At 46.0% G+C, this 27,741-nt stretch overlaps 2 protein-coding genes and 1 long non-coding RNA gene across 5 annotated transcripts; 1 reads left to right on the top strand and 2 right to left on the bottom strand.

Moving 5' to 3' along the window:
* Positions 1-1,056: 1,056 nt before the first annotated feature.
* LOC123370487 lies at positions 1,057-11,844 on the top strand. Its single transcript, XR_006579424.1, has 3 exons — positions 1,057-1,177; positions 6,901-6,990; positions 10,796-11,844. It is a non-coding gene; the product is annotated as an uncharacterized LOC123370487 (long non-coding RNA).
* SMCO3 (single-pass membrane protein with coiled-coil domains 3) lies at positions 2,762-7,514 on the bottom strand. Of its 3 annotated transcripts, none has more exons than XM_045017078.1 (2): positions 7,457-7,514; positions 2,762-3,878 (listed from the first exon to the last, which is right to left on the bottom strand). In XM_045017078.1, the coding sequence occupies exon 2, from the start codon at positions 3,862-3,864 to the stop codon at positions 3,187-3,189; it is 678 nt and encodes a 225-aa protein (XP_044873013.1). In that variant the 5' UTR covers positions 3,865-3,878; positions 7,457-7,514; the 3' UTR covers positions 2,762-3,186. The 3 variants fall into 3 exon arrangements, with proteins under 3 accessions (XP_044873013.1, XP_044873023.1, XP_044873033.1); XM_045017088.1 differs by lacking the exon at positions 7,457-7,514 and adding an exon at positions 5,876-5,982; XM_045017098.1 differs by lacking the exon at positions 7,457-7,514 and adding an exon at positions 5,265-5,288.
* A 2,360-nt stretch (positions 11,845-14,204) lies between the features above and the next one.
* ART4 (ADP-ribosyltransferase 4 (inactive) (Dombrock blood group)) lies at positions 14,205-22,153 on the bottom strand. Its single transcript, XM_045017070.1, has 3 exons — positions 21,997-22,153; positions 20,735-21,452; positions 14,205-15,284 (listed from the first exon to the last, which is right to left on the bottom strand). Exons 1-3 carry the CDS (start codon positions 22,066-22,068, stop codon positions 15,193-15,195), a joined length of 882 nt encoding a protein of 293 aa, XP_044873005.1. The 5' UTR covers positions 22,069-22,153; the 3' UTR covers positions 14,205-15,192.
* Positions 22,154-27,741: the final 5,588 nt, after the last annotated feature.

Genomic DNA, 27,741 nt, shown 5'->3' with positions numbered 1-27,741 from the left:
TGCTGCACCCAAACAAAAAGTGAGAACTGAGTTTTTCTCTGACACCCCAGCCCAGAGTCTCCTTCTGCACCCCAAACCCCTCATCCCCAGCCTCACCCTGGAGCCTGCACCCCCAGCTGGAGTCCTCAAACACACACACACCCTGCTTCCTAACCCCCTGCCTCAGCCTGGAGCCCTCTGCCGCACCCTGAACCCCTCATTCCTGGCCCTACTTGGAGCCCGCTCCCCCAGCCTATAGCCCATCCCCCCTTCATCCAACCCATCTGCCCCAGCCCAGAGCCCTCTCCTGCACCCCAAACCCCTCATCCCCAACCCCCTTCCCAGAGCCCACATCCCCAGCCAGAGCCCTCACCCTCTTCCCACATCTCAACCCCCTGCCCCAGCCCGGTGAAAGTGAGTGAGGGTGGGGGAGAGCGAGTGGGGTGGGGCAGGGGCCGGGAGAGGTGTCGGGGCAGGGCTGTTCAGTTTTGTGCCATTAGAAACTTGGCAAGCCTAGGACAGGTCTTTTCTCTGGGCTGCTTTTCTGATTCTCTCTGGCTATGGCCAGCACAGTTCTGCTTCCCAGCTCCTCCTCTCTCCTGATCTCAGCTCCACTCTGGCCCAGGGGCAGTTCCAGCTCACAAAGAGGACGGGATCCCCCTGCCTCTTGACTCCCTCATTAGCCTGCCCGTGCTGTCAATCACTCTGACCTGGAGCACTGACCTCTCCCCATTGCCCCTGAGGACTGTCAGTCTCCTGATTTCCCCATTGACCCTTCCCCTTTCTTTTGGTACTGGAAGCTAGTCAACCAAAAAACAACACCTAAGTTTTAGTAAGGAGCCAACAGTCCACTTACAAATAAAAATAACCACCCAAATTATACTTCTGTTGGATTTAGAAAGAAGAATTTGATAAATGTCTGGGCTAATTTACAGTTGACTTTAGCCTGTTTCAAGGTAAAGCACAAGGTTCCTCCTATCTGGTTTATCTGCATATACCTCTGTGAGGTAGCTGCCTCCTCTGGATCAGGCAGGACTGCTGACCTGCCACAGGCCTCTGTGAGGTCACTGCCCCCATGCTCTGTATTCTTGCCTCCGATAGGAGTAGTTCACAGAGATGAGCACCCTCTTCTCCCTTCTCTTTCCCCAGTGGATTTGTCTTTCCTTCTTTCCCACCGTTGTCAAGGAAATGTAGAAAGGTGAATGAATTTTTTTTGTCTTTACATGTTAATAATTTTTACTGGGGATTTCCTAATGGTTTATGGTGGTTTGTCCCCTCCCGATATAGATTGCTAGGTGTGTGTCTGTAGGTCCTCCCAATGCCCTTTTGCTGAATGAATCAGACAAACTGAAGTGTACACAACTGCGTTGTCTTCTAGTGCAGCAGCCTACAGAGGAAATGAGACCTAGGAAAGGGAAGGACAAGGAGGAAAGGGGTAGAGGGATATAAAGAGAAGGAGGGGCAATAGAAGGAGAAGAAGAGATTATAAAGTGGAAAAAGAGAATGGGAAGGGGATGAAAAGAGGAGAAGGAGCTACTCTGTTATAATCTCCCCGATATAGTTTTTTTCACAGTTATGAGGTAGTTATTACTATTATAGAAAACCACTGCTAAGTATTAATGAATATTTCTGAATTGTTAAGTCACAATATCATATTTGTGGAGTATGAAAAGATGGACCTGTGTACAGCCCTGGAATCTTCTTCTTAGCATATGCACAACGTGCCTCAGATGGCACGTGACCAGATTTCATCACCAAATTTGGTCTGCTGTTTGGATCATTAGCTTCCCTGGCCTGAGCCAGGTAATGATGGGGAGCATGAAATGAACACTGATCTATGAATAATAATCTATATATGCAGAGTAATTTATATATGGCATCCTATAAAAGAGATTGTAATCTTTCTCTTAGGAAGTACTGTGAATTATATAGAACTGGTTTGATTTTTGAGATAGAAGGAACACGTACATATGGACTAAATCAGCCACACGTAGGGAGGAGAACTTTCAAAACCTATAATGTATATTTCTAATTCATTTTAAATTACAATTTTTCTGCAAAAAACAGCAGAGAATCAAATCACAGCATGTCAGAGAGAGAGAGAGAGAGAGAGAGAATACAAATCACACTTTTTACTCTAGCCTTTTGTTTACAAAGTATGCAAGTTAAGGACATTTAATTTTGTGCTATTCCTATAATGGTGTATGAAACTCAGAATTGTATTGAACAAGCCCTCTGTATGCTCACATCACTAGCATGTGAATGACTTTAAAGGAAAATAAAATAAAATAGCATAACAAGTCCTATGATTTATAGGCCAACGATCATGCAAACACTTTTGCATGTAGTCCCAATGACTCTAATGGGACTACACACGTACACAAGGTTAATTACATGGGTGTTTACAGGAGCAGGGCCATAATGAGGATACAAAAAGTTATTAAGAGATACTGTAAATAAAGCCCCCTGGAATACTAGAGACAACTTCTCTTAACTATAGTGTTTAGGGAATTTTCCAAACCACAAATCAGTCAGGATTAGAATTTATTTTAAGATGGGCACTTGATGGCTCCACCAATCTGGTACAATAGTTACAGGAAATAGCAGTTAAATATTCCTTGATCTTCCCCTATAAAGGTTACTGAAATAAGATGCATCTACATTAGAAAAGATTTGCCAATATAGTTACAGCAGCAAACCCTCCTACTGTAGATGCATCTTATTTCAGCAAAAACATTTATTTTATTTTATTGCCAGTATAACTACATCTCCACTAGGGTTCTTATGGTATAGAAATGTCATTTAAAAATCATGTCCCTAACTGACATTACTAATCCAGCAAAAGTGTCTAATGTAAACTTGGCCTTTTTCCAAACTGTAGAAATTAGTAATAGTTTTGATGGTGATTTTTGTACTTTGAGCATTTGGAAGTGGATTGGAAATAACCAACTTGGTTCACATAAGCTACCAGACCTCTGGAGCAGGTATTGTTGTACACTACTTACTTGGAGTGGTCTTGAACCAATTACCTATTTGTATAGTTCTGTGCTAATCTCCTCAGCCATCAAGGCCCCCATTTCCATGGCTATCTTATGTGCTGCTAAAAAAGAAGTAAGAGCACTCACTCTACCATAAAGAATCAGAAAAATTAATATAAGCATAATTAGTGTGGTCATTGTGACAGCCAAAGAGAACATTAAAAGCCATTCATTTAATTTTACATTTCACCATAGAAGTTACTTCAGTTATGGCACGCTGATATTTTTCTGAGGCTGCCTTAAATTCGGCCAGATGCTCCTCATAACTTTTAACAATTGCTAGAAGTTGATCCCTCTCGACTGCTCCCAGGATGGCCTGGAGGATCACGTCAATACCCAGCCCAAGAATGGCAATGCCAATACCTCCAAGAACAGAAGCACCAATCTGGGCTAGCAGAGTGACCAGCTTGTTAACAGCAACAATTATAATATTTGAGCCGATTAGTTTTACAGCTACCATACCAGCAATGGAAGTAGCTTCTCCTAGAACAATCGAAAAAACTTTGTGTGCTATTGCAATTTTCTCCACTTCTGGCTCTTTGATATCATAAAGTTTTTGGTACAGCATTGGCTCCAACATCTCCTTCATTTCTTTGTCAATCTTCCATACTTCCCGTTGGATCTCGCTCATAGCTTGGATGATAATGTCACAGTTTTCCTTGATGGTGCCACCCTTTTCCATCTTAATCTGGGCAATTGTGCACCCCAAGTGTGCATTCAGTACTGCAATCAGTTCGTCTGTGGTATGGAAATTAACCAACATGCAGTCCAGCAGCTCCTGGTGCAGACGGATCACTTCTTGACGTCTCTTCGGGTTATCTGGGTAGAGGAGGTCACTCAGAGCCATTCTTCAGAGAAGAGCTGCAGAGAGAGGAAAAATAAAGTTTGTTACCCATCTTTAAAACCCAGAACACTGGAAGGGGACTGGATTGCATTGGGAACTGGGATACAGAGCCTAGGTCAGTGATTCACTTCAGACCCAGCAAGTCAAATCCAGAGGTGTGACTCAGTATGTCTTGAAGTAGTCTTAAAATGACATAATTTACAACTTCTGTATCTGTCCAACATATACATTACACCACAATAGACTTCCTAAAACTTGTAGCTGCTTATCATTGTGAAATAACATCACCCTGGAATTTAGCCCTATGAATGAATCTGAGTGACTGCAAGGGAATTTGAGTAGGTGTCACTCACTGTCACTCCACCAATGGTCTAGAAGAGAGGGGAGTAGCAAGAAAAGCAGCTCACAGATCAGTATTGGCACATGTTTAAGGTAAAGTAGATCAGTCCCTCCTGTAGATTATACCTTCTTCTGATTTTTTGGTCCATAAATTAAACTGAGTGGACTTCCTTACACTTACTCACATATTAGCATGTTAGTATAAAATAAGTCTAAGGGAATCGGAGAAAGTCACGGTCAAAAGCGTGTTCTACACACAGTTTTTGTAACAATATAATAATTTCACATTACCAAAATAGTTATGACAGTAAAACCACTAGTGTGGACACAATTATACCGGTATAGTTAGGCTTGGCAGGATTGGATAACAATGGATAGATGTTGCTAAACATTTATTTCAGCTGACACACTGAAATCAATGAAAAAATAGCCATTGGAAACAGCACAAGTGCAGCCGCCCCTACCCCCACTCTGTGACCCCAGGGATCAGGTGTGATTGGCTCTGTGGCAGTGAAGAGAGCCCTTTTCAGCCCCGCTGTCACAGCCTTGCTGTCACACCAGCTGGGAGTGCTGGGTCTGGGAGTCTCTTCTCTGTCCCAACAGCCCTGCAGCCTTTCCTGCACCTGGCCTCTCCGGGATTCGGGTGTCACGGGTCCTGTAGCAGCAAAGGGAGCCCTCTGCAGCCCTGCTAGCAGGGTTTCCTGCACGGCTTTGAGGCTGGTGTCGGTAACACCCAATCCATGCAGTCACACAGTGTAAAGAAGACTGCGGTTCTGGCGGGACAGAGCAGAGAGTCCCAGCCAGGCCTGCAAGGAGGAGGAGGAGGAGGACTTGCCCTCAAGCTCCCATCCCCATGCAGGAGCCATTCAGCAGCAGGTGGCCTCTCCCACACAGCTGAGAGCTCATCCTCCTCTTTGCAGCCCTGGCCAATGGTCTCTGCTCTGCCCCGCCAGGACTGCAGCCTTCCCTGCACTTTGTGCCTACAGAGATCGGGTGTCACCCGCCTCACAGCCAGTCGTAGAGGGAGCGCTCTGCAGCCCTGCTATCACGCCCCACTCACTCACCAGCCAGGAGTGCAGAGGTTATCCAGGGCAGGAACTGTCCAGCAGCACCCTGTGGCTTGGGCCTCGTCCTCCTGGCAGGGCCAGGAATAAAAATTAATATTGTTGAAATTGAAAAAAAAATAAAAATTATATTCTGCAGATCCTAAGTATTCCTGTTCCCCTATGGGAATAAGCAATCCTGGAATAAGCACCTTTATACCAGTATTAGCCACAGTAGGGGGATGTATGGCTTTAACTATACCAAAATATTTAATATGGTGTAGCCAAGGCCTAACTTATAGCACCTTATACATCACCTAATATATCTCACTGTATTTTTGTCCTTATATTTAACCTAAATGTTCGCTTTCTTAATTTGATCTCAGTATTCCTGTTTATTTCACCATAGAAATTTTCTCCATCTGTCAGATAGCTGGAGATGGTGATCTTGTCCCAGATTTAGAGTTAGCGCATGGCATTTAGGCGCTGTCCATATTAAGGGGTGATGGTTAACTGCACTGCCCTAGTCGGAACACCAGGAGGCATCCTGCCTCAGAGATAAAATCTCTCTCTGAACTCCCCAGGCGCACAGAGAGAACACATCCACTTCCACACCCTTTTGTGGTACTGACCTTCTCCCCATTGTGTGTCAGTCCTGCTCCAGTGCAATTGGTGGGAATACATAGCCCCATCTTCTCTCACACTTCTTTTGGGAATGCTGTGTGCCTGGGAAAGTAAGAACTGAGCAGACACTGCTCCCCTGACTGCAAGGTCTGCAATTCTACCTGAGTGCACAGGCTGCTTCCATTGGCCTAACCACTGTAAAGGCCAGGCAGCATCTGGCTCTTAGTTATCACTTAACCAAGCTGTAATATATCATTTTAGCTCTTTCAATCTTTCCCTACAGGCTTCCCCCTAATAATTTGTGGTGGTCTTGTCTAAACAGTCTCAAGTTTGTCACTATTTTTCTAGCACTGAAGCATGAAGAAAGGAGTATTATTCCCCTGCTCCAGGACATGTTGCCTTTTTATATGCAGTCTAACATTTCTTGGCCTTCTGTGTTACATTAACAAATCATACCTAGTGTGCTATTCACCTTCATCCCTGAGTGCACAGGTTATCTGGTTTGTCTGTTTGCATTATCCTCCTTCTCACTGACAATCTGGGTTTGGGGTTATTTTTGTGTACTAGCCTGCCTTTTTCCAAGATAAGTTTCATTATGTTATTGGTGCTTAGATAATACAATGATAGGCACCTCAGAAATATCTAAGATATGGTTGATCACATAGCTATTTCTACTACTAGGCACCTTCATATCATTTGTCTGTCCTTACTAGCTTTTGCAACACTTGTCAATTTAGAATCAGCTATCACCTACCTGGTGGTACTCCACTAGACACCACTCCCTTCCTCAGCAGATGCATTGCTATATATAAATTTTTGAGTCGTCCTTCAACCAGCCTTCAATCCAAGTGACCGTGTTCAGCCACTAGCCAATTGGAATTTATATAATTAGTAACATTGTGTGGAAAATGTACATTGATTTATGAAAATCCAAATATATTACATCTACTGCATTTCCTTCACACACTTCTTTTGAAGTTCTCAAAAAAAAAATAGGGCAATCACTTCAACTCATGCTTCTTTTTCCTTTCAGGATGGAGGAGGTATTATTCATGTACACTAAGAGTTTATGATTTTGATGAAAAGCCGTGAACTGAACTGAAACAAGGCCTTGTGAAAGCAGGTATGATTTCTTATCAATTCTACCTAAGGAAAATAGAGAGCAGGCTTCTTTCTGACTCAGGTATTTGGGTCCTTTCCCTCTAATGAGTTCTCTGTTAAATGTTGGTTAGTACTGTACTGTAGAAATTTGGAGAGGATGAAATGTGCTGAATGGAGTGCAACTTTTGTGAATGTCATTAGTATAATAGAAATTTAAGAGATTGAAGAGGCCTATTAGTTCATATTCTTTATCGCTGGCCAATCTAGGATTATTTCAGTTTATGCGATTATACCTCCTCTGAACATCAGAACCCTCTCTCTCTTTGGCATTAACACTTTTCAGATGATGTTATATTACTCCTACAGTCAAATAACCAAATTGTCCATATATATTTATTTAAATCTTTGTGCATACTATAAGTTAGCCTCTGCAGCCCAACATAAATATTTTAAGGGATTCTACACAGCAAATTATAAAGGCTACCTACCTGCTTTTTAGTCAGAGCTCTGTAATCAGCTGTAGATATGCAGGACAGTGAATTCTCTTTTCACTGCATTTCTCTGGCTGTTTCTGGTGGAATGTGATGACCTAGGTCTGCAGGGATTGTTGCTTCAGTTGGGTCCTGTTGCCTGCCTGGTTTGTAGATTATTTTAGTGTAACACTGCTCTCTGGACTCTATACCCAGCCTCAGCTCATTGTTTCTCCGTCCCCCTTTCAATTTTAAAATTGTTTAGTTTATTTCATATTGGTAAAATAATTTGATTCACAACCCTAGAACCTGTAGCCTTCTGTTTATGCAAGGAACAGGTACAATACAAATCCATATGCATCTAACGCATGTTCTATCAAAAATATTTCTAAAAATATATACTTCATAAACTTGAGTGCCCTGCAGACATAATCACAAACAGCTAAATGTTGCTATAGCTGTAAATCTGTGAATTCTAAAAGAAAAGTCATGGGCAGTCCAACACAAATAGAAGAGTATATACCACAACATATCTGCTTGGTAGTACAAGCTTCTGTCACAGCAGGACAGCCTGTACCCAACACTAATCCCATTTAAACTCCATGCTGGGAGTCTCACAAAAAGACAGACTCAGTCTCGTGCATCACACTTGGGGTAGGGGGGCCTCCGGCATGTCAGATGCAATCACCAGGACCACACCAACTGACAAACCCTTCCTCAAGTCAAAATGGATACATTCTGAGAATGACAGGGAAAGTTCTGTTCTACTGCCAGGTGGGGAAAGGTTAATCCATAATTTCCAGTTTGGTTTTCTTCTGAATGAATCTCTGGGTGGTTTTCTTCTCCCATTCAAGTACTGACCAGGGTCACCTAGTTTAGATTGCAAGACCTGATGATACCACATCCCTAGTGGATAGGGGTGCAGGAAGCTGCATTTTCTTCTCTCATTGATATGGCGATACCATCACCTAAACTTTGTTCCCTTTAAGCATTCATCTAGTTTGTGCAGGGTTTCCTGCCAAATTCAACTCCTTGATACAACATCTGTAAGGTTTCTGGTCAGTGCCAGGGCCGGCTCCAGGCACCAGCCGACCAAGCATGTGCTTGGGGTGGCACCTTCGGGCGGGGTGGCGTTCTGGTTTTTTTGGTTTGTTTGTTTTTGTTTCAGCTGGGTGGCACTCAGGGAGGGCGTGGGGGGCTTGGGCGGCGCGGCACTCAGGGGGGCGGGGACTTGGGCGGCGCAGCGCAGTGCTCAGGGGGGCGTAGGGGGCGGGGTGTGGGGGGCTTTGGCAGTGTGGCGCTCAGGGGGGCGGGGGCTTGGGTGGCACGGCACTCGGGGGGGCAGGGGACTTGGCCAGTGTGGCGCTCAGGGGGTGGGGGCTCGGGCGGCGCAGCGGTCAGGGAGCGGGGATTTGGGTGGTGCGGCGGACTTGGGTGGCATGGTGTTTGGGGGAGGCTTTGGCAGCGTGGCGCTCGGGGGGGCGGGGGCTTGGGCAGCGTGGCACTCACGGGGGGTGTTCTTTTTTTTTGCTTGGGGCAGTAAAAGAAGTTAGGACCAGCCCTGGTCAGTGCTAATCCTTCTGTTCTGGAGTCTTCATGTTCATAGAATATCAGAGTTAGAAGGGACTTCAGGAGGTCATCTATTCCATCCCCCTTGCTCAAAGCAGGATCGATCCCCAAACAAATTTTTGCCCCAGATCTCTAAATGGCCCCCTCAAGGATTGAACTCATAATCCTGGGTTTAAGCAAGCTAATGCTCAAACCAGTGAGCTATCCTTCCACCACTTTATGTTATAGGTTAGAATGTGATTGGCAATCATTTAACAAGAAAGTGAACAGTTATTCATCCAGATACACTAGGAAATACCATATTTGTAAATATTTTAACATTTGTTTAATATTTAAAAATATTTTCTTTCTTATAAAGACTTGGTAAATCCCACATGCCAGCCACTGATACAATGCTTGGAATTCTTCTTGGTTTCCATTTTATTACCAATAGTTCTTTAGTCATTATTAGAACTTATATTATCTTACACAGGTACATAACACATTTTAGGTCTGATTCTGCTCCTACTGAAGTCAATGGGAAATTTGCAACTAATTTAAAAGGAAGCAGAGTTGAGCCCTTCTTGAGCAGGAAATACACATCCAACAATCCTTCTGTCCTTTTGAGATAGATCTAAATTAGTGCTGGAGAAACCTCATAAAATTGTCATTTCTTTTCAATTCAGATGCTTATCTGAACTGTATTAGTCTAAAAATCAAACTGGAAATGTGAAGAGAACACAGAGTTTCTTGGGTGATAACTGGTGGTTTCTACTGGGATACAAAATACACAAATTGTCTTTCTCGTGGTTTTTCAGAACTTCCACTTACAGGCCAAACCAGGAAATTCAGAGATGCCTGACTTTTTTGTTTAAAGAATGTTAATCATAACTCTTTCAGAGCACTTGAGTTTGGGGGAAAGACTTAGTCTGGCTTGCCCATCACTAATCTTCTTGTTGACATCTCAGTGCACCAGAGGGGAGGATCTAGCACTTGAAAAGGGGCTAACAGAGGCAGAGAAACTCTTACTTTTCACCACCCCTGGGCAAGAAGTAGGGCAGAGTTTCTCCCTGGCAGTCAAAAGAATGATAAAATGAAAGCCCAATCAGTGAGTTTGCTTGTGCCTCAACCTACCGAGAGCTGTGAAATGCTGGCTGAACGATGTGTATATAACCTTAGTCGGATATCAGGATTACAGCATTCAGCAACACGTGCGTGCTGAGAAGATGCTCACTGCTCCAGAATAAGGAAGAAATAGTGTGCGTGACTCCCAGTCCTGAGTCATTCTGGTCTGTAACTGAAGAATGGCCCTTATGGACCAAATACCCTTCTGCTTCCTCCACAGAGGACCGTGATCTAATTTTGTGTGGCACACAGTATATACATACAGGAAAAATATTAGATTTAGCCAAAACAATTACAGCTAGTAAGGGTGAAGACAAGTATATTAGTTCCCAAAGACTTATAGTAAATCTAACAATAAATAGCTAAGCTGTTTTTCCTCAAGAGGAATGTTCTCATTCCTATTCTTAATTCCACTTTTCTGTTTACACTTAAAGGGTCAGATTCATTCCAAGTGTAAGCATCAAAATCAGTGAAGTTGCACCTGCTTACATCAGTTCTACATTTGACCTAGAAAATAACATGAACTGTAGAGGCTAATGGAGAATACACTATTTAGGAGGAGTTGAACTGTAGTTCTGGTTTGAAAAAAAACCTGTTTGGTATTATTACTGGAGATTTATAGCTCAGGATACAGGTACTGTACCTCTTAGATTCCTCACCTGTGTCTTTTGATTTGTTTTTCAGTGTCAAATCTCTTCTCTGGAAATGCTGTCCATCTTTGGTGCAGAGAGAGATAAACAAAGGGTGCTTGCAGCCAGCCAGACTCTGTATGATTTCGTATACATATATGTCTCTTCCACCAATACAATATTTCGAATCCTCAATCAGCACCTTGGCACCAGCTTCCCCATCATTATCGTGAAGGAAAACCTTAGCATTAAGGAGAACCTTCAGCTCCTGATCAGTACTCTGAAAGAGATGCAGGCTGTTGTGGAAATGAAAGACAAAGATGTGCAGCAGAGCATCAGCCACCGTTTATATGCTAAGATTGCTGGGCCCATCACTTCTGTGCAAGAGAAGATTACTGTTGTGAAGGACCTTTATGAAAATTATAAGGGAGTCCTAGGAAGTATCAGTGGTCCAATTGCTGCCGTGCTACTGAAACACAGCAATCTCCCTGAGATTGTAGAGTCTGCCATTCATCGTCTATTGACTTCCCCTGCCCTGTCCCTCCAAGTGGCTGACCTTCTCATGGGCCACAATGAAATTGCCAAAATATTCCCAACTGTCACTGAGAACAGCCCTTCAGGGAGTAGGATTCAAGAAGCTAGACCTCGCAGTCCATCAATTGCCTTCTCATTTTCCAATTTCTTGCAGGCTGTCCTTTGGGGACAGGCTTCTACAAACACCCTGAAAATAGCTGCAGACTATCTGGAGGAGGCTGTCAGAGTGCTGAGACCATCTTGTGAATCTTTCCAGTGCATTGTTAAACTGGCTGAGGTCTATATCTCACTGATAACAGACAAGTTGCAATGATGAATACGGCAATTGTTCGTGTGTTAGCAATATGCTTCTGTTCCTTCTTTTCTTACAACAAGGGAAGTTGCACAAAGGAACAAGAGAAGGTTGTGGCTAATTGCTGATTCCACAATAATTTCTGCAATCACTTTTAGTGTCTAGATTTGAGCATTGCACTAAGGCGTCAAGGTGAAGTCTTCTTGCTTTGTTAATTTAAAAACTTGATAAATAAAAATCAACAGGAAACTAATGTAAACAGGAAAAAAGTCTAAGAATCAAAATGCTGAAACAGTATCTGTTTTAAAAAGTGTGTTTAAACTTTCTGGGCAAGCTTTTTAGATTATTCTGATAGCAACAATTCATTTTGACAGGTCAGGTTATAGTGGCTAGCTCACAGGAATTAGTTCATTCAAAATAAGCTATGATAGTGTTGGTCATTGGGAGGTTAACCATCATGGTTGGATTTTCATCTGATTGACCAACTGAGAATAGTAAATCACTGTGATTTGAGATGAGAAGTAACTAGATAATCTGTGGTAGAGTGAAAGATAATCTTGTACTCTGCCAGAGGCTTTGTGTGCAACTTTTGGGCAATTCACTTAATTTCTCGTTGCTTCATGTTCTCTGTGAAATTGGCATATTTTCTCCCTACCCTAAAGGAGCATTCTGAGGCTACATTCATGAATGAATGTTTACCACTCTGAGATTCTTGCATGGAAGGTGCTGTATAAGTGCAAGTATTGTGGGGACTAAACCTTTGTGATGGGGCAAGTAAACCAGAGAAACATAATTGATGGAAGGGGGTTGTGGAAACTCTTCCATATTTCATGCCTATGTATGACCTCAGAAACTAATTTGTTTTCTGTAACTCTTCTGAAGTCAAAATAAAACCTACAAGAGACTTTGCTGCCTTTGAAGTATGTAATGCCTGAGCTGAAGGAATAACATGGTGGCCAGGTTTAGGAAGAGTCTAGTAAAGCAGACCTGATGAGGAGTTCTTTGAGCAAACTGAAGGAGGAACCTGGTGAGGTGATTTGGGGAGGGATTCAACAGGGTGAGCTAAAGAAGGGGTACAGCTGATGGTCTGGAGGAAAGGCATATTGAGCAGGTTACTGGAAGAACACATCACCTGAGATGCACAAGGAAAATTTAAAGGAAGAGAAAAGGTGATGCACAGCTGTTAAAGTGGAGGAAGGGTATAGCAAGTGAGCTGAAACAGAAGTGAGTCACCAAGACAGTTTGGGGAGAATCCCAGCTGCTGTGCTGGGGAAGATCTGTGATAGGAAAGGACACTGCAGGGTGGATTGGAGGAGGGATTTGACTGCATAGTCTAGGAACAAAAATAATTAGTGGTTTGGTTGAATAGGAGATAGAGTGAGGTAGGCTGGGGGAGGATTTACTTGCTGAACTGCTGTAAGACCCAATGTGTTGGGCTAGAAAAGGAGCAAAGTGACTAGACTAGACATGGGCATAGTGGTGTGGGCTGGAGAAGGGCACTTGCGAGCCACTTGACTTCAAAGAGATTAAAATTGAATTTAGTTCTTGTATAGTACTGTTCATCCACACATTGCAGGAAGCTTTTCTCCTCAACTTCTGCTTTATAGTCAGCTATTCATCAATTAGCAGTTTGTGAGGAGTCAAAGGGCTAGGCCCTTTTAAGTTCAAGTCTATAATATAGACAACTAGCTCTGTGCATAGTGAATAGGTCAGGGGGGTGGCACATAGAATATGGAACATCTTGCCTTTTGATCACCAGTTCCATGCCAGCTCAGGTTGATAGTTACTGGCTGAAAATTGGTGCTACCTGATGGCTATTTGTAGCCTATCTAGAATGTGTTAGTGAATGTCAGTTCAGTACTTGGTGGTCAGATGTCTACATTACAAAACTAAATTATCACAATTTATCATCTCTTTGGTAGTCTGAGCTCAGTCCAAGAACAAAATGGGACAGAGGCTAAAAAACAATCTAATCTCCAAGATGTGGTCCCTCCAGGCATATTGGAGGGAGGCAGTATGAGAGGGAAATCTGCATTATATGCTATAGCTGTTGTGGGACTAGAGGATTTCAAGATTATTGCCTTGTGCCTTGCAGGAATGCTAAATTAACCTTTAAAAGTTAGGAAAGAACATAGTTAAACTGGGAAGGAGAATTCAGTATGGGATGTGAATTCTATCACTGATATTGCACATTTAAAAACAGAGCAATAGAAATATATATGTATTTAATAGCATCAATCAACCTCTCTTTAAAATGGACACAACCCAATAGGTTCTACAACAGGGGTAGGCAACCTATGGCACGGGTGCCGAAGGTGGCACTTGAGCTGATTTTCAGTGGCACTCACACTGCCCGGGTCCTGGCCACCGGTCCGGGGGGCTCTGCATTTTAATTTAATTTTAAATGACGCTTCTTATACATTTGAAAAACCTTATTTACTTTACATACAACAATAGTTTAATGATACGTTATAGACTTATAGAAAGAGACCTTCTAAAAATGTTAAAATGTATTACTGGCACGCAGAACCTTAAATTAGAGTGAATAAATGAAGACTCAGCACATCACTTCTGAAAGGTTGCTGACCCATGCTCTACAATTTCTAATTAACCTTCGAAAGAATTTGCAGGTGTTTTCTTATTGTCCACCAGAGGGTGCTATTACTACTAACTCAAGAGAACCTACTGAGACTTGCAAAAGAAATGCTAATACGAATAGTAGTTCAAGAGTTCCTACTGTATGGTTGTATTCAAAGCCTTGCAGACTAGGTACCTAAATTGACTGGTGTCTCTGCCGTGCTCTTCCTTACGCACACAGACCCATTATCTTCCTACTTTGAATTAGGGATGTAAAAGTTTAACTGGTTAACCGGTTAACCAATAAGTACAGTCTTACTGGTTTCAGTTAACGATTAAACTCCTCTGCCCTCCACACCCAGGGTCACAGCTCCCGGCAATGTGCCCAGGGTCCTGGGATCCCAGGCACGGAGCCAGCAACTGGGACCCTGGGCATGGGGAGGCAATGGAGTATTGGGCATGGGGCAGCAGCCAGGACCCCAGGTGCTGGGCAGGCAGCAGTGGCATGCTGGTCCCAAGGCCAGCAGCCAGGATGGGCCAGCAGCCAGGATGTCAGGCCCAGGGAGGTGGCCAGGACCCCAGGCCCGGGGCCAGGACCCTGGGCATGGGGAGGCAGCAGAGCTCTGCGCCCAGGCCTGCAGCCAGGATCCTGGGTGCAGGCAGCAGTGGAGCCCTGGATAAAACGTGGGGGTGCTGCAGCACTGCCCACCCCACCCCTAGTTCTCTTCCTATGTGAACTCGTTAACGGTTAACAGTTTAACCAATAGAATTTTAATAGGTTAAACAGTTATTATTTTTAAACCCTATTTACATCCCTATTTTGAATGTACACCTAGGGGCTTGCTTTTGCGAGGGATTAAACACCTCCTTTGAAATTCTGAGCACCCTTAACTCATTGAAGTCAGGGGGAGTTAGAGGTAAAATCGCAGGAGGTGTTCAGCACCTTGTAGCATCAGTAACCTTTGTGACTGGTTAGCTGTAAATCCCTTGCACCTGTCACTCATTCCTCTCTATGCAGCACATGAATCCTTCTGTGATCAGGGAAAGAGTCATTGCCTGGTGGAGTAGAAGAAAGCACTGATCACACAAGAAAGAAAGGCAGCGATTGGAGGAATGTGGATACAGTTCTTGCTGCTTGAAGCTGCAAAAGAATCAAAAGAGATGTTCTTTAGAAATTCAGCCTAGAACTTCAATGCACAACTTATTCCTTCCTCAGGTTTGACTGTATTTGGTAGTTGGAATAATAGCACAACATAAACCTCAGCTCAGACTTGGCTGTTTCTAAGGTTTCCCTGCAGAGACCTCTCTGTCTAGACTCAGGGGCGGCTGCAGGTACCAGCACGCCAAACGCGTGCCTGGAGCGGCAAGCCATGGGAGGTGCTCTGCCGGTCGCCACGAGGGCGGCAGGCAGGCTGCCTTCGGCGGCATGCCTGCAGAGGGTCCGCTGGTCCTGCGGCTTCGGCGGACCTCCCGCAGGCGCGCTGCTGAATCTGCGGGACCAGGGACCTCCCGCAGGCAAGCTGATGAAGGCATCCTGCCTGCCATGCTTGGGGCGGCAAAATACCTAGATCCGCCCCTGCTAAGACTCTAATTCTTTCCAGAGAATCTCTTCCACTGCCTTTATATCCTGGTGGAATTAAACCTCACCTGCCGCAATGTGTAAGTAGAATTTACTCATCAGATTTATGCAGGTTTTTAAAAGTTTATAAAAATCTGCCACCTTGTAACAGAGCCATATTAAAGTAAAAAATCTTAAAACCCACTTATTCAATCAGCATTTCAAGAAAATATTCTAATTGACAATAAGATTTAGCCCTAAAATGTGAAAGATTTTTGGTTTTGTTGGCGTTTCAATGGGAATCAAAATCAGACTTACAATGGCACTGTGAATGCAACTTTAACTACTGAGATACCTTTGCCTCACCAGTCTACACTAGATGCACCTGCTGAGCTGGGATTAAAATTCTGGTTCTATACCTCCAAAAACACAGGCCTGTATCGTTGCAGCTAAACAAAGACTGGTTTTACATGCCAATTACAGAAGGCAACATACACACAATGCCCAGTATATATATAATGGAAGCTGGTTGCAACTTGAACTATGGAAAGGTCATTCTCTCTGGATTGCTGCCTTTTTTGGAGTCTGCCCTACCACAGTCCTGAATGAATTTAGCAAGGAATGTTTAGGACTCTTCTTATTGACTGAGGGTTTGGCTACACTTGCAGGTGTGCAGCGCTGGGAGTTAAAGCTGTCTTTGTACATCTGTGTAGGGAAAGCGCTGCAGTGTGGCCACACTGACAGCTACCAGCGCTGCAGTGTGGCCACATTTGCAGCATTTGCAGCGGTGTTGGGAGTGGTGCGTTATGGGCAGCTATCCCACAGAGCACCTCTTCCCATTCTGGTGCCGTGGGTTGTGGGAAAGGGGTGGAGGGTGCGGGTCATTCTGCTTCCTGTCCCAACGCCCCGTGATGCATCGCTTCACATCCCAGTAATCCCTGTTTTTCCATCCACATTTGGCGTCATCTTGACTCTCTCAACGGTTTCTGTGCAGCGCGATTTCTGTGGGAAATGGACCCCGAACTGCTGAGGAATATGCTGACAAGTCTCGCCAGCACATCACATTTGGCAGTTGAGCTATTCCTTAAGATCCAAAGTGATGAGGAGTCCAACGATGATAGCGAGTCGTGTGACGCGTATGACACGAAATTGCTTGTAGCATTCACGGAAATGCTCAGCACCGTGGAACGCCACTTTTGGGCACGGGAAACAAGCACTGAGTGGTGGGATCACATCGTCACGGAAGTCTGGGATGACAAGCAGTGGCTGCAGAACTTTCAGATGAGAAAAGCCACTTTCATGGGACTGTGTGAGGAGCTCACCCCCACCCTGCGGCGCAAGGACACGAGATTGAGAGATGCCCTGCCGGTGGAGAAGCGGGTGGCTATTGCAATCTGGAAGCTGGCAACTCCAGACAGCTACTGATCGGTCGGGAACCAGTTTGGAGTGGGAAAGTCGACCGTTGGAATCGTGTTGATGCAAGTTTGCAGGGCCATTAATCGCATCCTGCTAAGAAGAACCATGACTCTGGGGAACGTGCAGGACATTGTGGATGGCTTTGCACAAATGGGTTTCCCTAACTGTGGAGGGGCGATAGATGGGATGCATATTTCTATTCTGGCACCACCCCACCTAGCATCCGAGTACGTTAATCAGAAGGGGTATTTCTCCATGATTCTCCAGGCGCTTGTGGGTCACTGTGGGCGTTTCATTGACATTAACACAGGCTGGCCCAGAAAGGTGCATGATGCACGCATCTTTCAGAACACTGGCCTCTTCAGGAAGCTGTAGGCCGGGACTTTTCTCCCAGACTGGAAGATCACAGTAGGGGACATCAAAAAGTCCCATTGTGATCCTTGGAGACCCCGCTTACCCGTTAATGCCGTGGCTCATGAAACCATATACAGGGAACCTTGACAGGAGCACGGACCGGTTCAACTACAGGCTGAGCCGGTGCCGAATGACTGTGGAGTGTGCTTTTGGCCGTTTAAAGGGGCGCTGGCGATCTCTGTATGGGAAGCTAGACTTGGGGGAAAGCAGCATCCCCGCGGTTATATCCGCGTGCTGTACCCTCCATAATATTTGTGAAGGGAAGGGTGAAAGACACACAACTTTTTGGGAACCTAAAAGGGCAGGGGGGTGGGGTGGGGAACTGTTCAGTCACAGGTTTGAATATGTCCTGTCTGGAGTGCTGTGCAATGACTGCTGCACTTCAGGATGGCTATACTGCATGGTGATGGGGGTTGAGTGCAGAGGGTAAGGGTCATAGTTCTCAGGGCTGGTTGGTGAACATACAGGTGTTGGAGGCAGCTGGTGGTGGTAAGAACCTGGATGCTGGGGAAGGGGGTTTTGAGCTGACATTGGGGCACAAGGGAAAGAGCTTTGGAACGGGAGGATGGGGGGCGGGCACGGTAGTGCTCTGCCTGCATGGCTACGAGTGACTGGATAGAGTCCACTTGGCATGCCAGGATGCTTATCAGCTGCTTTGTGCGTTTCTTCCTGTCCTCTGCGTTTTTCTGGCGGATCCTGCTTTCCCTTTCCCTCCAGTCCTGCACTTTTTGATTCTCTGTGACAGAGTGATCCATAACTGCTTGCAGCATGTCTTCTTTGCTTTTTCGCGGCTTCTTCCAGAGGTTTGGTAGTCTTTGAGACGTTGATAACACGGGCAGCCGAGATCTCAAGGTTGCTTCTGTAAAGGCAAAAAATGCAACACTTAACAGAGGCAGCATTGTTTATACCAGACAGTTATTCCCACACAGTTAAGGAGTGTAACAGTCTTCACAATAGCATAATTTTCCCATCCCAAAGAGAGTGCACATAACCCATGGGAGCCCCGAAATGGTGAGTAAGGGGGACTGATTGCTTCAGGGCTCTACTGTCCTCGGGGTTTCTGTGCGTTGGGGAAAGCAAACAGCTGCAGGGGGCACCTACACTGAACACTATCCCAACATTTTCCACAGGAGTTGATCCTGGAAGATAACTCGCTGCTGCGGGTCACCTGGGAAGCGCGGGAGGATCTTCTACAGCAATGCAGATTCCGCCCTGGCCCCTATGCAGCTTGCCTGTGTGCAGCAATGGTCCCCTCACCCCTCGCGGACACGTTAGCCTGACCGGGACAAGGACCACAGTGGCTCTCCCAATAAACTTGCACAAGCACATTGCCCACGCTCTGGCTGAAACTTTTGAAGAGATTACCGAGGCCGAATACCGCGACGTGATAGACCACATCAATGTGCTATTCTGCATCTAGGCATGCATGCATGCAGCCCTAACCCTCCCTCCTCTCCCAAAAAATTTCCATCGTGAAAATAAAAGCCGCTTACCAGGAACTTGCTCCTCTGTTTGTCCTCCACCAAGTACCGGCTGCTGTGACTAGCTACCTTCCTCCTGGCTTGAGAAGAGTTCCTGGCTGCATGCCTCCAGGGACTCCGGGGTGTCTCCCCCAACCCCAGTACCCTCACTCTCGCTTTCCTCCTCCTCTTACTCCTCCTCCCCCCGCTCTGAAGTGTCCATCGTGGTCCTCGGAGTGGTGGTGGGGTCACCCCCAAGTATTGCGTCCAGCTCTTTGTAAAAACGGCAGGTCATGGGGGCAGCGCCGGAGCGGCGGTTTCCCTCGCGGGCTTTGCAATAGGCACTCCGCAGCTCCTTCACTTTAATCCTGCACTGCAGCGCATCCCGGTCATGGCCCCTTTCCAGCATGGCCCTTGATATCTGCCCAAAGGTATCGTAATTCCTACGGCTGGAGCGCAGCTGGGACTGCACAGCTTCCTCTCCACAAACTCTGATGATGTCCATCAACTCACTATTGCTCCATGCTGGGGCTCGTTTGCCACGTGGAGCCATGGTCACCTGGAAAGATTCACTGATTGCACTCCACACCTGGCTGAGCAAACAGGAAGGGGATTTTTAAAATTCCTGGGGCATTTAAAGGGTGGGTCACCTGAGGCCAGGACAGTAGAGTTCAAACTGATGAGCAGAGTGGCTGAACAGGCATTCTGGGATACCTCCAAATACCTCTGGAGGCCAATAACAGTGCTTTTGGTGGCCACACTGGTGGAGCAGCGCTGCATCAGCAGCACTATAGTCGTTATTCCCCAGGCCGAGGTGGAATACAACCAGCACTGTAGCCAGGGAGATACAGCACTGTATGTGCCTTGCAAGTGTGGATGGTGAGTGAGTTGCAACGCTGTAAAGCCACTACCAGCGCTGCAACTCTCCAGTGTAGCCAAGCCCTGAGATCTGCACTGGAGCAGCAACTTGCTACTGTGCTGTCAACTTCATGAACAGAATCAGCCCATGCTTCAAGTCTACCTACTATAAAGTACCAGGCAGTTGCTTTCATTTTCTGAATGGTGTTCTGTGCTTAAAGGTTGCATTGACCATTATTGTCCTGGGACAAAAAATAAGAGCCCAGTGTCAGTGATGTGTAATGTACTTATTCCTTCTCTCTAATAAGGTAAGGAACTACAGCCTACTCCAGCCAGGACTTCCAATCCACATGCAAGTTTTCTGGCTGTTTGTCAATTAAATGTCATCCAGACTGTAATTCTTACACACACACACACACACACACACACACCCAAAAAAAACCAACCTCTGACTGTTGCTAACTCTGTTTAATCTGCACCATTGTTAGCAACATTGGGACTCCTGTTGTAGATGGCTCTGCATCTCTGGCAGCTATTTCCAGCATCATGCTGGGATTTTGCCAAGGGAATGTAGGTGGGAATAATGGAAGCATGGAAAGAATGGCACCTGGTTAGACTCAGGTTCCTTTGCCAGCAGACGCTGTTAGAACTTTAACCTATACACAACAAAATGTCTACTTTCTCCCCTGCCCTCCCCACCACACCTTTCAGAGCAGCCAGAAAACACATGACAGTGCACACTCAGTCAAAGGACACTCCTGGCTTCCTCTGCCCCAGGGAAGATATTAGGCCTGAAACATGAGTTGTAGTGCAGCAGGGTGAGCTCTCAGGGTGCCTGTCAAGACCACTCTGGGTCTCCATTATGAGAGTTCCTATATACAATACCTTTCAGGAGCTGGCAGTTGTATTGACTGTAATTTCCCACAGAGAGCAGATACAGCTGGTTACCACTTGGTGTTCGGCTGAAGTTTCTGACCTGAAATATCTCATAGGGTGGGATGAGGACCTCCCTCTCGGAGAAGTAGTGGGAGAAGCGTTGCACAACTGCCCCTAAGCAAGTCTTCAGAGTGAATATTGTTTCATTCCCAAATCTCCGGGCTTCCTTCCGGAGGAGTGAAGTGAAGGTGAAGCGGCCAAACCGTACTTTGGTGCCCAACTCAGCCTCAAAATACAGGCCTTTTACTCCCCTGTGCACCTGGTAGCACTTTTTTCTTGTGGTGCCACTCTTCCATCTCCTCACCAGTTGAATGGCTGTAGTCAGGTAGAAGTGGAGGTATTTGAAGGGGAAGCTGTGTCTGTAGTGCTCTGGGGATGTCCCAGCTCTGGACACAGCCCAGTTCAAATCAGAGTGCAGCGAGGTGTTCATGGTGTAAGCCAGGAGGGCTACGGCATGATTCTCCTGCATCTCCCTTAGCAGAGCCATTGGCTTTTTTGACCAGACCAGCTTTGCTTTCTCCCAGATGCTGGAATAGTTCTTATTATTACCCAATTCCTTTTGGAAATAGTCTCCTCGGTCCAGTTCTTCCATTACCTGCTCATGGCAACCCTGGTACTGGTCATCAAAGGAATCTGGTGCCATATCCATGAGAATGTGGGACACAGCCTGCAACATAAAGAATGGGACCCTATTAGTTTGTGTGTATGTGTATGTCAATCGGATTGTCTCTACTGTTTTTGTCCTGCTACAGAGATCCCAGAGTGCACGGTGGAGCATTAGAAGCTCACAGCACAGTGTGTGGCACACAAATATTGTAGTCATTTTGAGCGTGTCAACAGCACATATGCAACCTTGCACATTTTTGTACCAAGTGACCCACTGATGAAGTGGGTTTTAGCCCACGAAAGCTTATGCCCAAATAAATTTGTTAGTCTCTAAGGTGCCACAAGTACTCCTCATTCTTTGTACTGATTGGGGCATTTCCTTGATGCTCAAGCACAAACATTCCCTGGGAAAACATGTGACTTGAAAATGGAGGGCATTTCTAACAATGCAATCAGAAGGGTTAGAATAGGTGAGAAATGGAACACAGCAAGTGAAAGCAAAGTAGTTCTCATGCTAAGCTTGAGTCAAAGTCCACTGAAGAGAATGGAAATACAGCCATACAGCCACTCTCTAAGCAACTTCACAGCTTCAAATAAAGCACAACCTTGTCACCTCTCATCAGCCTCAGCAGGGAGAAGATCAGCAACAGCAGGAAGCTCAGTAGATCAGCTGTCATCCCAGAGTCCACAGGAGATCTGCTACAGGATGTTGAACTCTCACAGAACCAGAAGAGGGGGCTACCCTCTCTTTCTTATGGATGTTTTGCTCTTGTCTCTTTTAATGTCATAAATTGAATTCCAACAAATCTGCCATGTGAAATTTACACTCGGATATGAGTCAATATTCTTTCTTTTCCTTTCCCAGAGTTGGGATCATGCATCGGACTCAGGCTGCAGTTTGGAGGACAGTAACTTAGAACCAAGGTGAGGACATATCGGAAGTAATAGCTCCAAATTTAAAATAAAATTGGTAAAAACGATGTCCAAAAGAAATGGTCTGGGTCCTTTAAATGACAGTTTCTCCTCCACTCCAGTCCCAGTCGCTATGCATTCACCTGATCTTTATCAGTTCACTTAATGTTGAGATTTCCTATGGTGTTTTCTCTTTTCTTTCTGGCTCATGAAGGTTCCTTATGCCAGGCCCTGTTCAAATCCCGTTGTTAGTCTCAAGTGAGAGGAGACTCTGACCTTTGAGGCATCCAAGACAGCTCTCCTCTGTGGATTTACATGACAAGATGAGGTTGAGTGAAGCAAACTATCTCCAGCCAAAAGTTTAATGAGCAACATTAAAGGAATGTAGGGTTCTGATAAAGGCAGAACTGAGATGCCTCTCTGGTTCAGAACCCATCTGGCACGACAGATAATACAGCTGCCTATTCCCTTCTCGCCCCACCCTGTCCTAGCCTCACAAACAACACTGCTGCCCATCCTACTCTAGTCCTTTTTCATATATTTTTAAATGAATATATTGCTTGTGAAAGGTGCCTGACTCAGCCACTGCTTGCCAGCTGCTCCTCACCAAACAAAACACTACTGTTCTTGGCCTTCCTGGATGAGACTGCCAACAAAGGAGCCAAACAGTGGCCAAAGTTGTAGGTTATATGGGCATTTGTCCCATAAATGCACTACACTGAGACCCACCAGGTAGTTTTACACATCACAGAACAGGGACAGAAGGTAGAAACTTTCAGTCCCTGCTGACTGTCTGGATTCCAACTAGTGCCTTGCTTGTGAGAGGCTATATGTCCCATTCCTATTTAGGGCTTCCACATGAGCTCATTTTGAGGAGCAATCCTGGTTTGGAGGAGAAAGGCTGCCCCATGCCTGTAAGAAGCAGCTTGCATAACACTGAAACAGACCTGAACAGGGATGGCCCTAAGTTTTTGAGGGCCCTTTGCAAAGCTGCATATGCTGGGCCCCATTCAGCAATCTACACTAATCCTCCCCCATCAGCAGCTTCCCACCTGTTTGTGACCTCCTACCCATTAGGCTGTGGTGAGCCCTCTCGTGCGCTTACCATGCTTTGTGGGCTTTGATGATTGCTCTATATCAGTGGTCCCCAACCTTTTTCATCTGGCAGGCGCCAGACGACAAGCCATGGAGGACTGTGGCAGCGGACGAGCATCCACCGGCCAGTACGTGGGCACACTTAGACATCCCGGCGGGCACCATGGCGCCCGTGGGCACCGCGTTGGGGACCCCTGCTCTACATAGAACAAGAGCAAAAGAACAGTTCTCTCTATTTGGTGCAGGGGAAGGGAGACAGGTGATTCAATCACTAGCACAGTTTGATAGCACTGGGGTCAGATGGGATTATGGATGGAAAGTCAAAGATGATGCTCTGACTAGCAGGTCAGGTACACAGGTGTATTTGTGGTTTGGTTCATCTAAAAGTACAGGTCCCTATGCCACCACATAGATGACATAGGCATCATTGGTGCTGAAATATAATCAGGGGCTGGCATAATATCCTTATATCGTGACACCGCCTCAGAATGTTATAACACTGGGTCATGACAAGTCAGTGATGTAAAGGCATTTGCACCCTTGTGCTGATGTTATGTTGTGCCACAGAGGACAAGGTAATAAAGGCAGCCAACCTCCTTCTAATTCTTTGAACTGTCCAGTTAAAGCATGAGGTCTCAGCCTCCGGATCATGTTCCCTTTGGATGGATCACAAGCATATGTCAAGGCATTGGCCCTTCCCAAATTGCTAATTAGATTAGACTAACTAATCCTGACTAGATCCCAGCTAGATTGAAAAGATTCCTGGTATAAAAACGGCTGAGAACCACTGTTGTAGGGTATTTGAATTTTGGCAGAGCTAGCCCATTTGGGGGCTGTAAGCAGGAATATTTTTGCCCCCTCCCACACACAACACATACTAAAAAAGGGAAGAGGCCCCCGCTCCCTCCCTCCCGCTCAATTGCTTAATCTGTTTATGCCTAGTGCAGACACCGTTTAACTAATCAGGAGATAAATCCCACATGTATCTAGGTTATAATTTCAGAGTTGGTGTCAGTTCACAAATCTGACTGTGCATATCATGCCCACTAGCCATTTATCCCTTCCCACTGAACCCTTAGGCCTTTGCTTCTATGTATATTTTAGTGTGACGATAATGGGAGATTAGCCTGTGTTTGGAGTGCAGGGTTCATGCAGAGCTCTGAAAATGTAAAATGCTTTAGTGGTGCCACATGCTCTTTCACTGAATGAAATGAAATGTCCTTTAGGTGGCAGCAGAGGATATGTAATGATGAGACAGGGCTGCAAAACTATAAGCAGCTTGTGCCACTGTGGCCTGGTCTACACTACGTGTTTATACCGAATTAGCAGCATTAAACTGAATTAATCCTGCACCCGTCCACACAACGAAACCCTTTATATCGATATAAAGGGCTCTTAATACCTGTATCTGTAATCCTCCCCGACGAGGGGAGTAGCGCTGAAATCAGTATTGCCATGTTGGATTAGGGTTAGTGTGGCCGCAATTTGAAGGTATTGGCCTCCGGGCGCTATCCCAGAGTGCACCATTGTGACCGCTCTGGACAACAATCTGAACTCGGATGCACTGGCCAGGTAGACAGGAAAAGCCCCGCGAACTTTTGCATTTCATTTCCTGTTTGCCCAACGTGGACAGCTGATCAGCACAGGTGACCACGCAGTGCTCATCAGCGCAGGTAAACATGCAGTCTGAGAATCGAAAAAGAGCTCCAGCATGGACTGTACGGGAGGTACTGGATCTGATCACTATATCGGGATAGGATTCCGTGCTAACAGAACTCTGTTCCAAAAGACGAAATGAAAAAACATTTGAAAAAATCTCCAATGCCATGATGGAGAGAGGCCATACCAGGGACTCAATACAGTGTCGTGTGAAAGTTAAGGAGCTCAGACAAGCCTACCAGAAAACCAAAGAAGCAAACGGAAGGTCTGGGGCAGGGCCACAGACATGCCACTTCTACGCTGAGCTGCATGCAATTCTAGGGGGGTCTGCCACCACTATCCACCCCTGTCCGTGGATTCCGAGGCGGGGGTAATCTTAGCCATGCCTGAGGATTCTGCAGACGGGGAAGAGGAGGAGGAGGAGGAAGAGGAGGACAAGCTTGCAGAGAGCACACAGCACTCCGTTCTCCCCAACAGCCAGGAGCTTTTACTCAGCCTGAGGGAATTACCCTCCCAGCCTTTCCAAGCCACTATCCCAGACAATGAAACCATGGAAGGGACCTCTGGTGAGTGTGCCTTTGTAAATATAAAACATGGTTTAAAAGCAAGCGTTTTTTAATGATTAATTTGCCCTGAGGACTTGGAATGCATTCGCGGCCAGTACAGCTACTGGAAAAGTCTGTTAACGTGTCTGGGGATGGAGCAGAAATCCTCCAGGGACATCTCCATGAAACTCTCCTGGAGGTACTCCAGAAGCCTTTGCAGAAGGTTTCTGGGCAGCGCAGCCTTATTCCGTCCTCCATGGTAGGCACTTGACCACGCCATGCATGTAGCAAGTAATCTGGTATCATTGCATGACAAAGCCTGGCAGCGTATGGTCCCGGTGTTTGCTGGCATTCAAGCAACATCTGTTCTTTATCTCACAGTGTTATCCTCAGGAGAATGATATCGTTCATGGTAACCTGGTTGAAATACAGGAATTTAATTAAGGGGACAGAGGTGGCCTTTTCTACTGGACTGTTTGCCTGTGGCTGAAAAAAAATCCTTCCCTGCAGTTAGCCAAGCAGCAGGAGGGGGGGGCGATTGGCGCTGAGCTTTTTCATGTTTGGCTAGCAGGGATCTTCCCTGATACCAGCCACGTGGTGGGGGGAGGGGTAATGCTATCATCCCAGAGAATTGGATGGGGGCGGAGGTTGGTTTCTGCTGCTGCACGTTAACAGGAAAGACGCAGCACTCAACAGGCTTTGCTTGGTATTTGGGAAAGGAGGGCACTGGGTATATGAAGGCTGCAGAAGCCGAAAGACAGTGGCTTACCATGGCCGCATGCAAGCCGAATTCTGTTGTCCGGACCTGCGTCTGTGATCTTTAACACCAAAGCCGCAGGCACTCAATATTAAGATGCAAAATGCGACCTTGTACTGAAATCACATGTGCTATGTAAAGTGAATAGTGTTCACCGTGAAACAGTATAACCATTGTTCTGTAAAATGTATCTTTTTAAATACTTCTCTCCCTTTTTTCCCTCCCACCTGCAGCTGCAAATTTTTCAAGCCTCCCTCCTCCGTCCCAAAGGCTATCTCAGATAAGGCAGCGAAAAAAAAGGACGCAAGACGAAATGTTCTTGGAAATCATGGAAGTGACCCGCAATGAAAGAGCTCATCTGAATGAGTGGAAGGACGTGGTATCAAAGTACAGGAAAGATGCCAGTGACCGTGAGGAGAGGAGGGACGAACGTGAGGAAAGGAGAGATGCTCGAGATGAGAGATGATGGCAGGAAGATCAGCAGTGTCGGGATGCAACGCTGGGGCTGCTGCGTGATCAAACTGACATGTTCCGGCGTCTGGTGGAGCTTCAGGAACGGCAGCAGGATCACAGAGTGCCGCTGCAGCCCCTGTATAACCACCCTCCCCCTTCACCATGTTCCATAGCCTCCTCACCCAGACGTGTAAGAATGCATGGGGGGAGGCTCCGTGCACCCGCCCACTCCACTCCAGTGGACAGCCCAACCAAAAGGCTGTCATTATTTTGAAAAAATTTTAGTGGCCTTTTCCTTCCCTCCTATCCTCCTCCCAAACCCCACCCAGGCTACCTTGTCAGTTCTCTCTCTCTTTTTATAATGAATTAATAAAGAATACATGATTTTTAAACGATAGTGACTTTATTTCCTTAGAAAGCAAGCTGTAATCGAAGGGGGAGGGTGGGTTGCTTACAGGGAATGAGTCAATCAAGGGGGCGGGTTTTCATCAAGGAGAAACAAACACAACAGTCACACCGTACCCTGGCCCATGATGAAACTAGTTTTCAAAGCTTCTCTGATGCACACTGCTTCCTGGCGTGCTCTTCTAATCGCCCTGGTGTCTGGCTGCGCGTAATCAGCTGCCAGGTGATTTGCCTCAGCCTCCCACCCCGCCATAAAGGTCTCCCCCTTACTCTCACAGAGATTGTGGAGCACACCGCAAGCAGCAATAACAAAGGGGATGTTGGTTTGGCTGAGGTCTGAGCAAGTCAGTAATGTGCGCCAGCGTCCCTTTAAACATCCAAATGCACATTCTACCACCATTCTGCACTTGCTCAGCCTGTAGTTGAACAGCTCCTGACTACTGTCCAGGCTGCCTGTGTATGGCTTCATGAGCCATGGCATCAAGGGGTAGGCTAGGTCCCCCAGGATAACTACAGGCATTTCA

Source organism: Mauremys mutica, chromosome 1 (assembly GCF_020497125.1).
Source record: "Mauremys mutica isolate MM-2020 ecotype Southern chromosome 1, ASM2049712v1, whole genome shotgun sequence".
In the NCBI taxonomy this organism is placed as follows: Eukaryota; Metazoa; Chordata; order Testudines; family Geoemydidae; genus Mauremys; species Mauremys mutica.
Note: the sequence above shows the minus strand (reverse complement) of the source record. Positions and strands in the feature narration are given on the sequence as shown.

What these genes read in the sequence shown, in the direction of transcription:
- SMCO3 (XM_045017078.1), bottom strand. Translation starts at nt 3,864, where the DNA reads ATGGCTCTGAGTGACCTCCTCTACCCAGATAACCCGAAGAGACGTCAA.
- ART4 (XM_045017070.1), bottom strand. Translation starts at nt 22,068, where the DNA reads ATGACAGCTGATCTACTGAGCTTCCTGCTGTTGCTGATCTTCTCCCTG. An exon ending in GGCTGATGAGAGGTGACAAG is followed by an intron (nt 21,453 to 21,996) that starts GTTGTGCTTTAT and finishes TTTATGTTGCAG; the next exon opens with GCTGTGTCCCACATTCTCAT. An exon ending in CAACTGCCAGCTCCTGAAAG is followed by an intron (nt 15,285 to 20,734) that starts GTATTGTATATA and finishes ATTCTTTTGCAG; the next exon opens with CTTCAAGCAGCAAGAACTGT.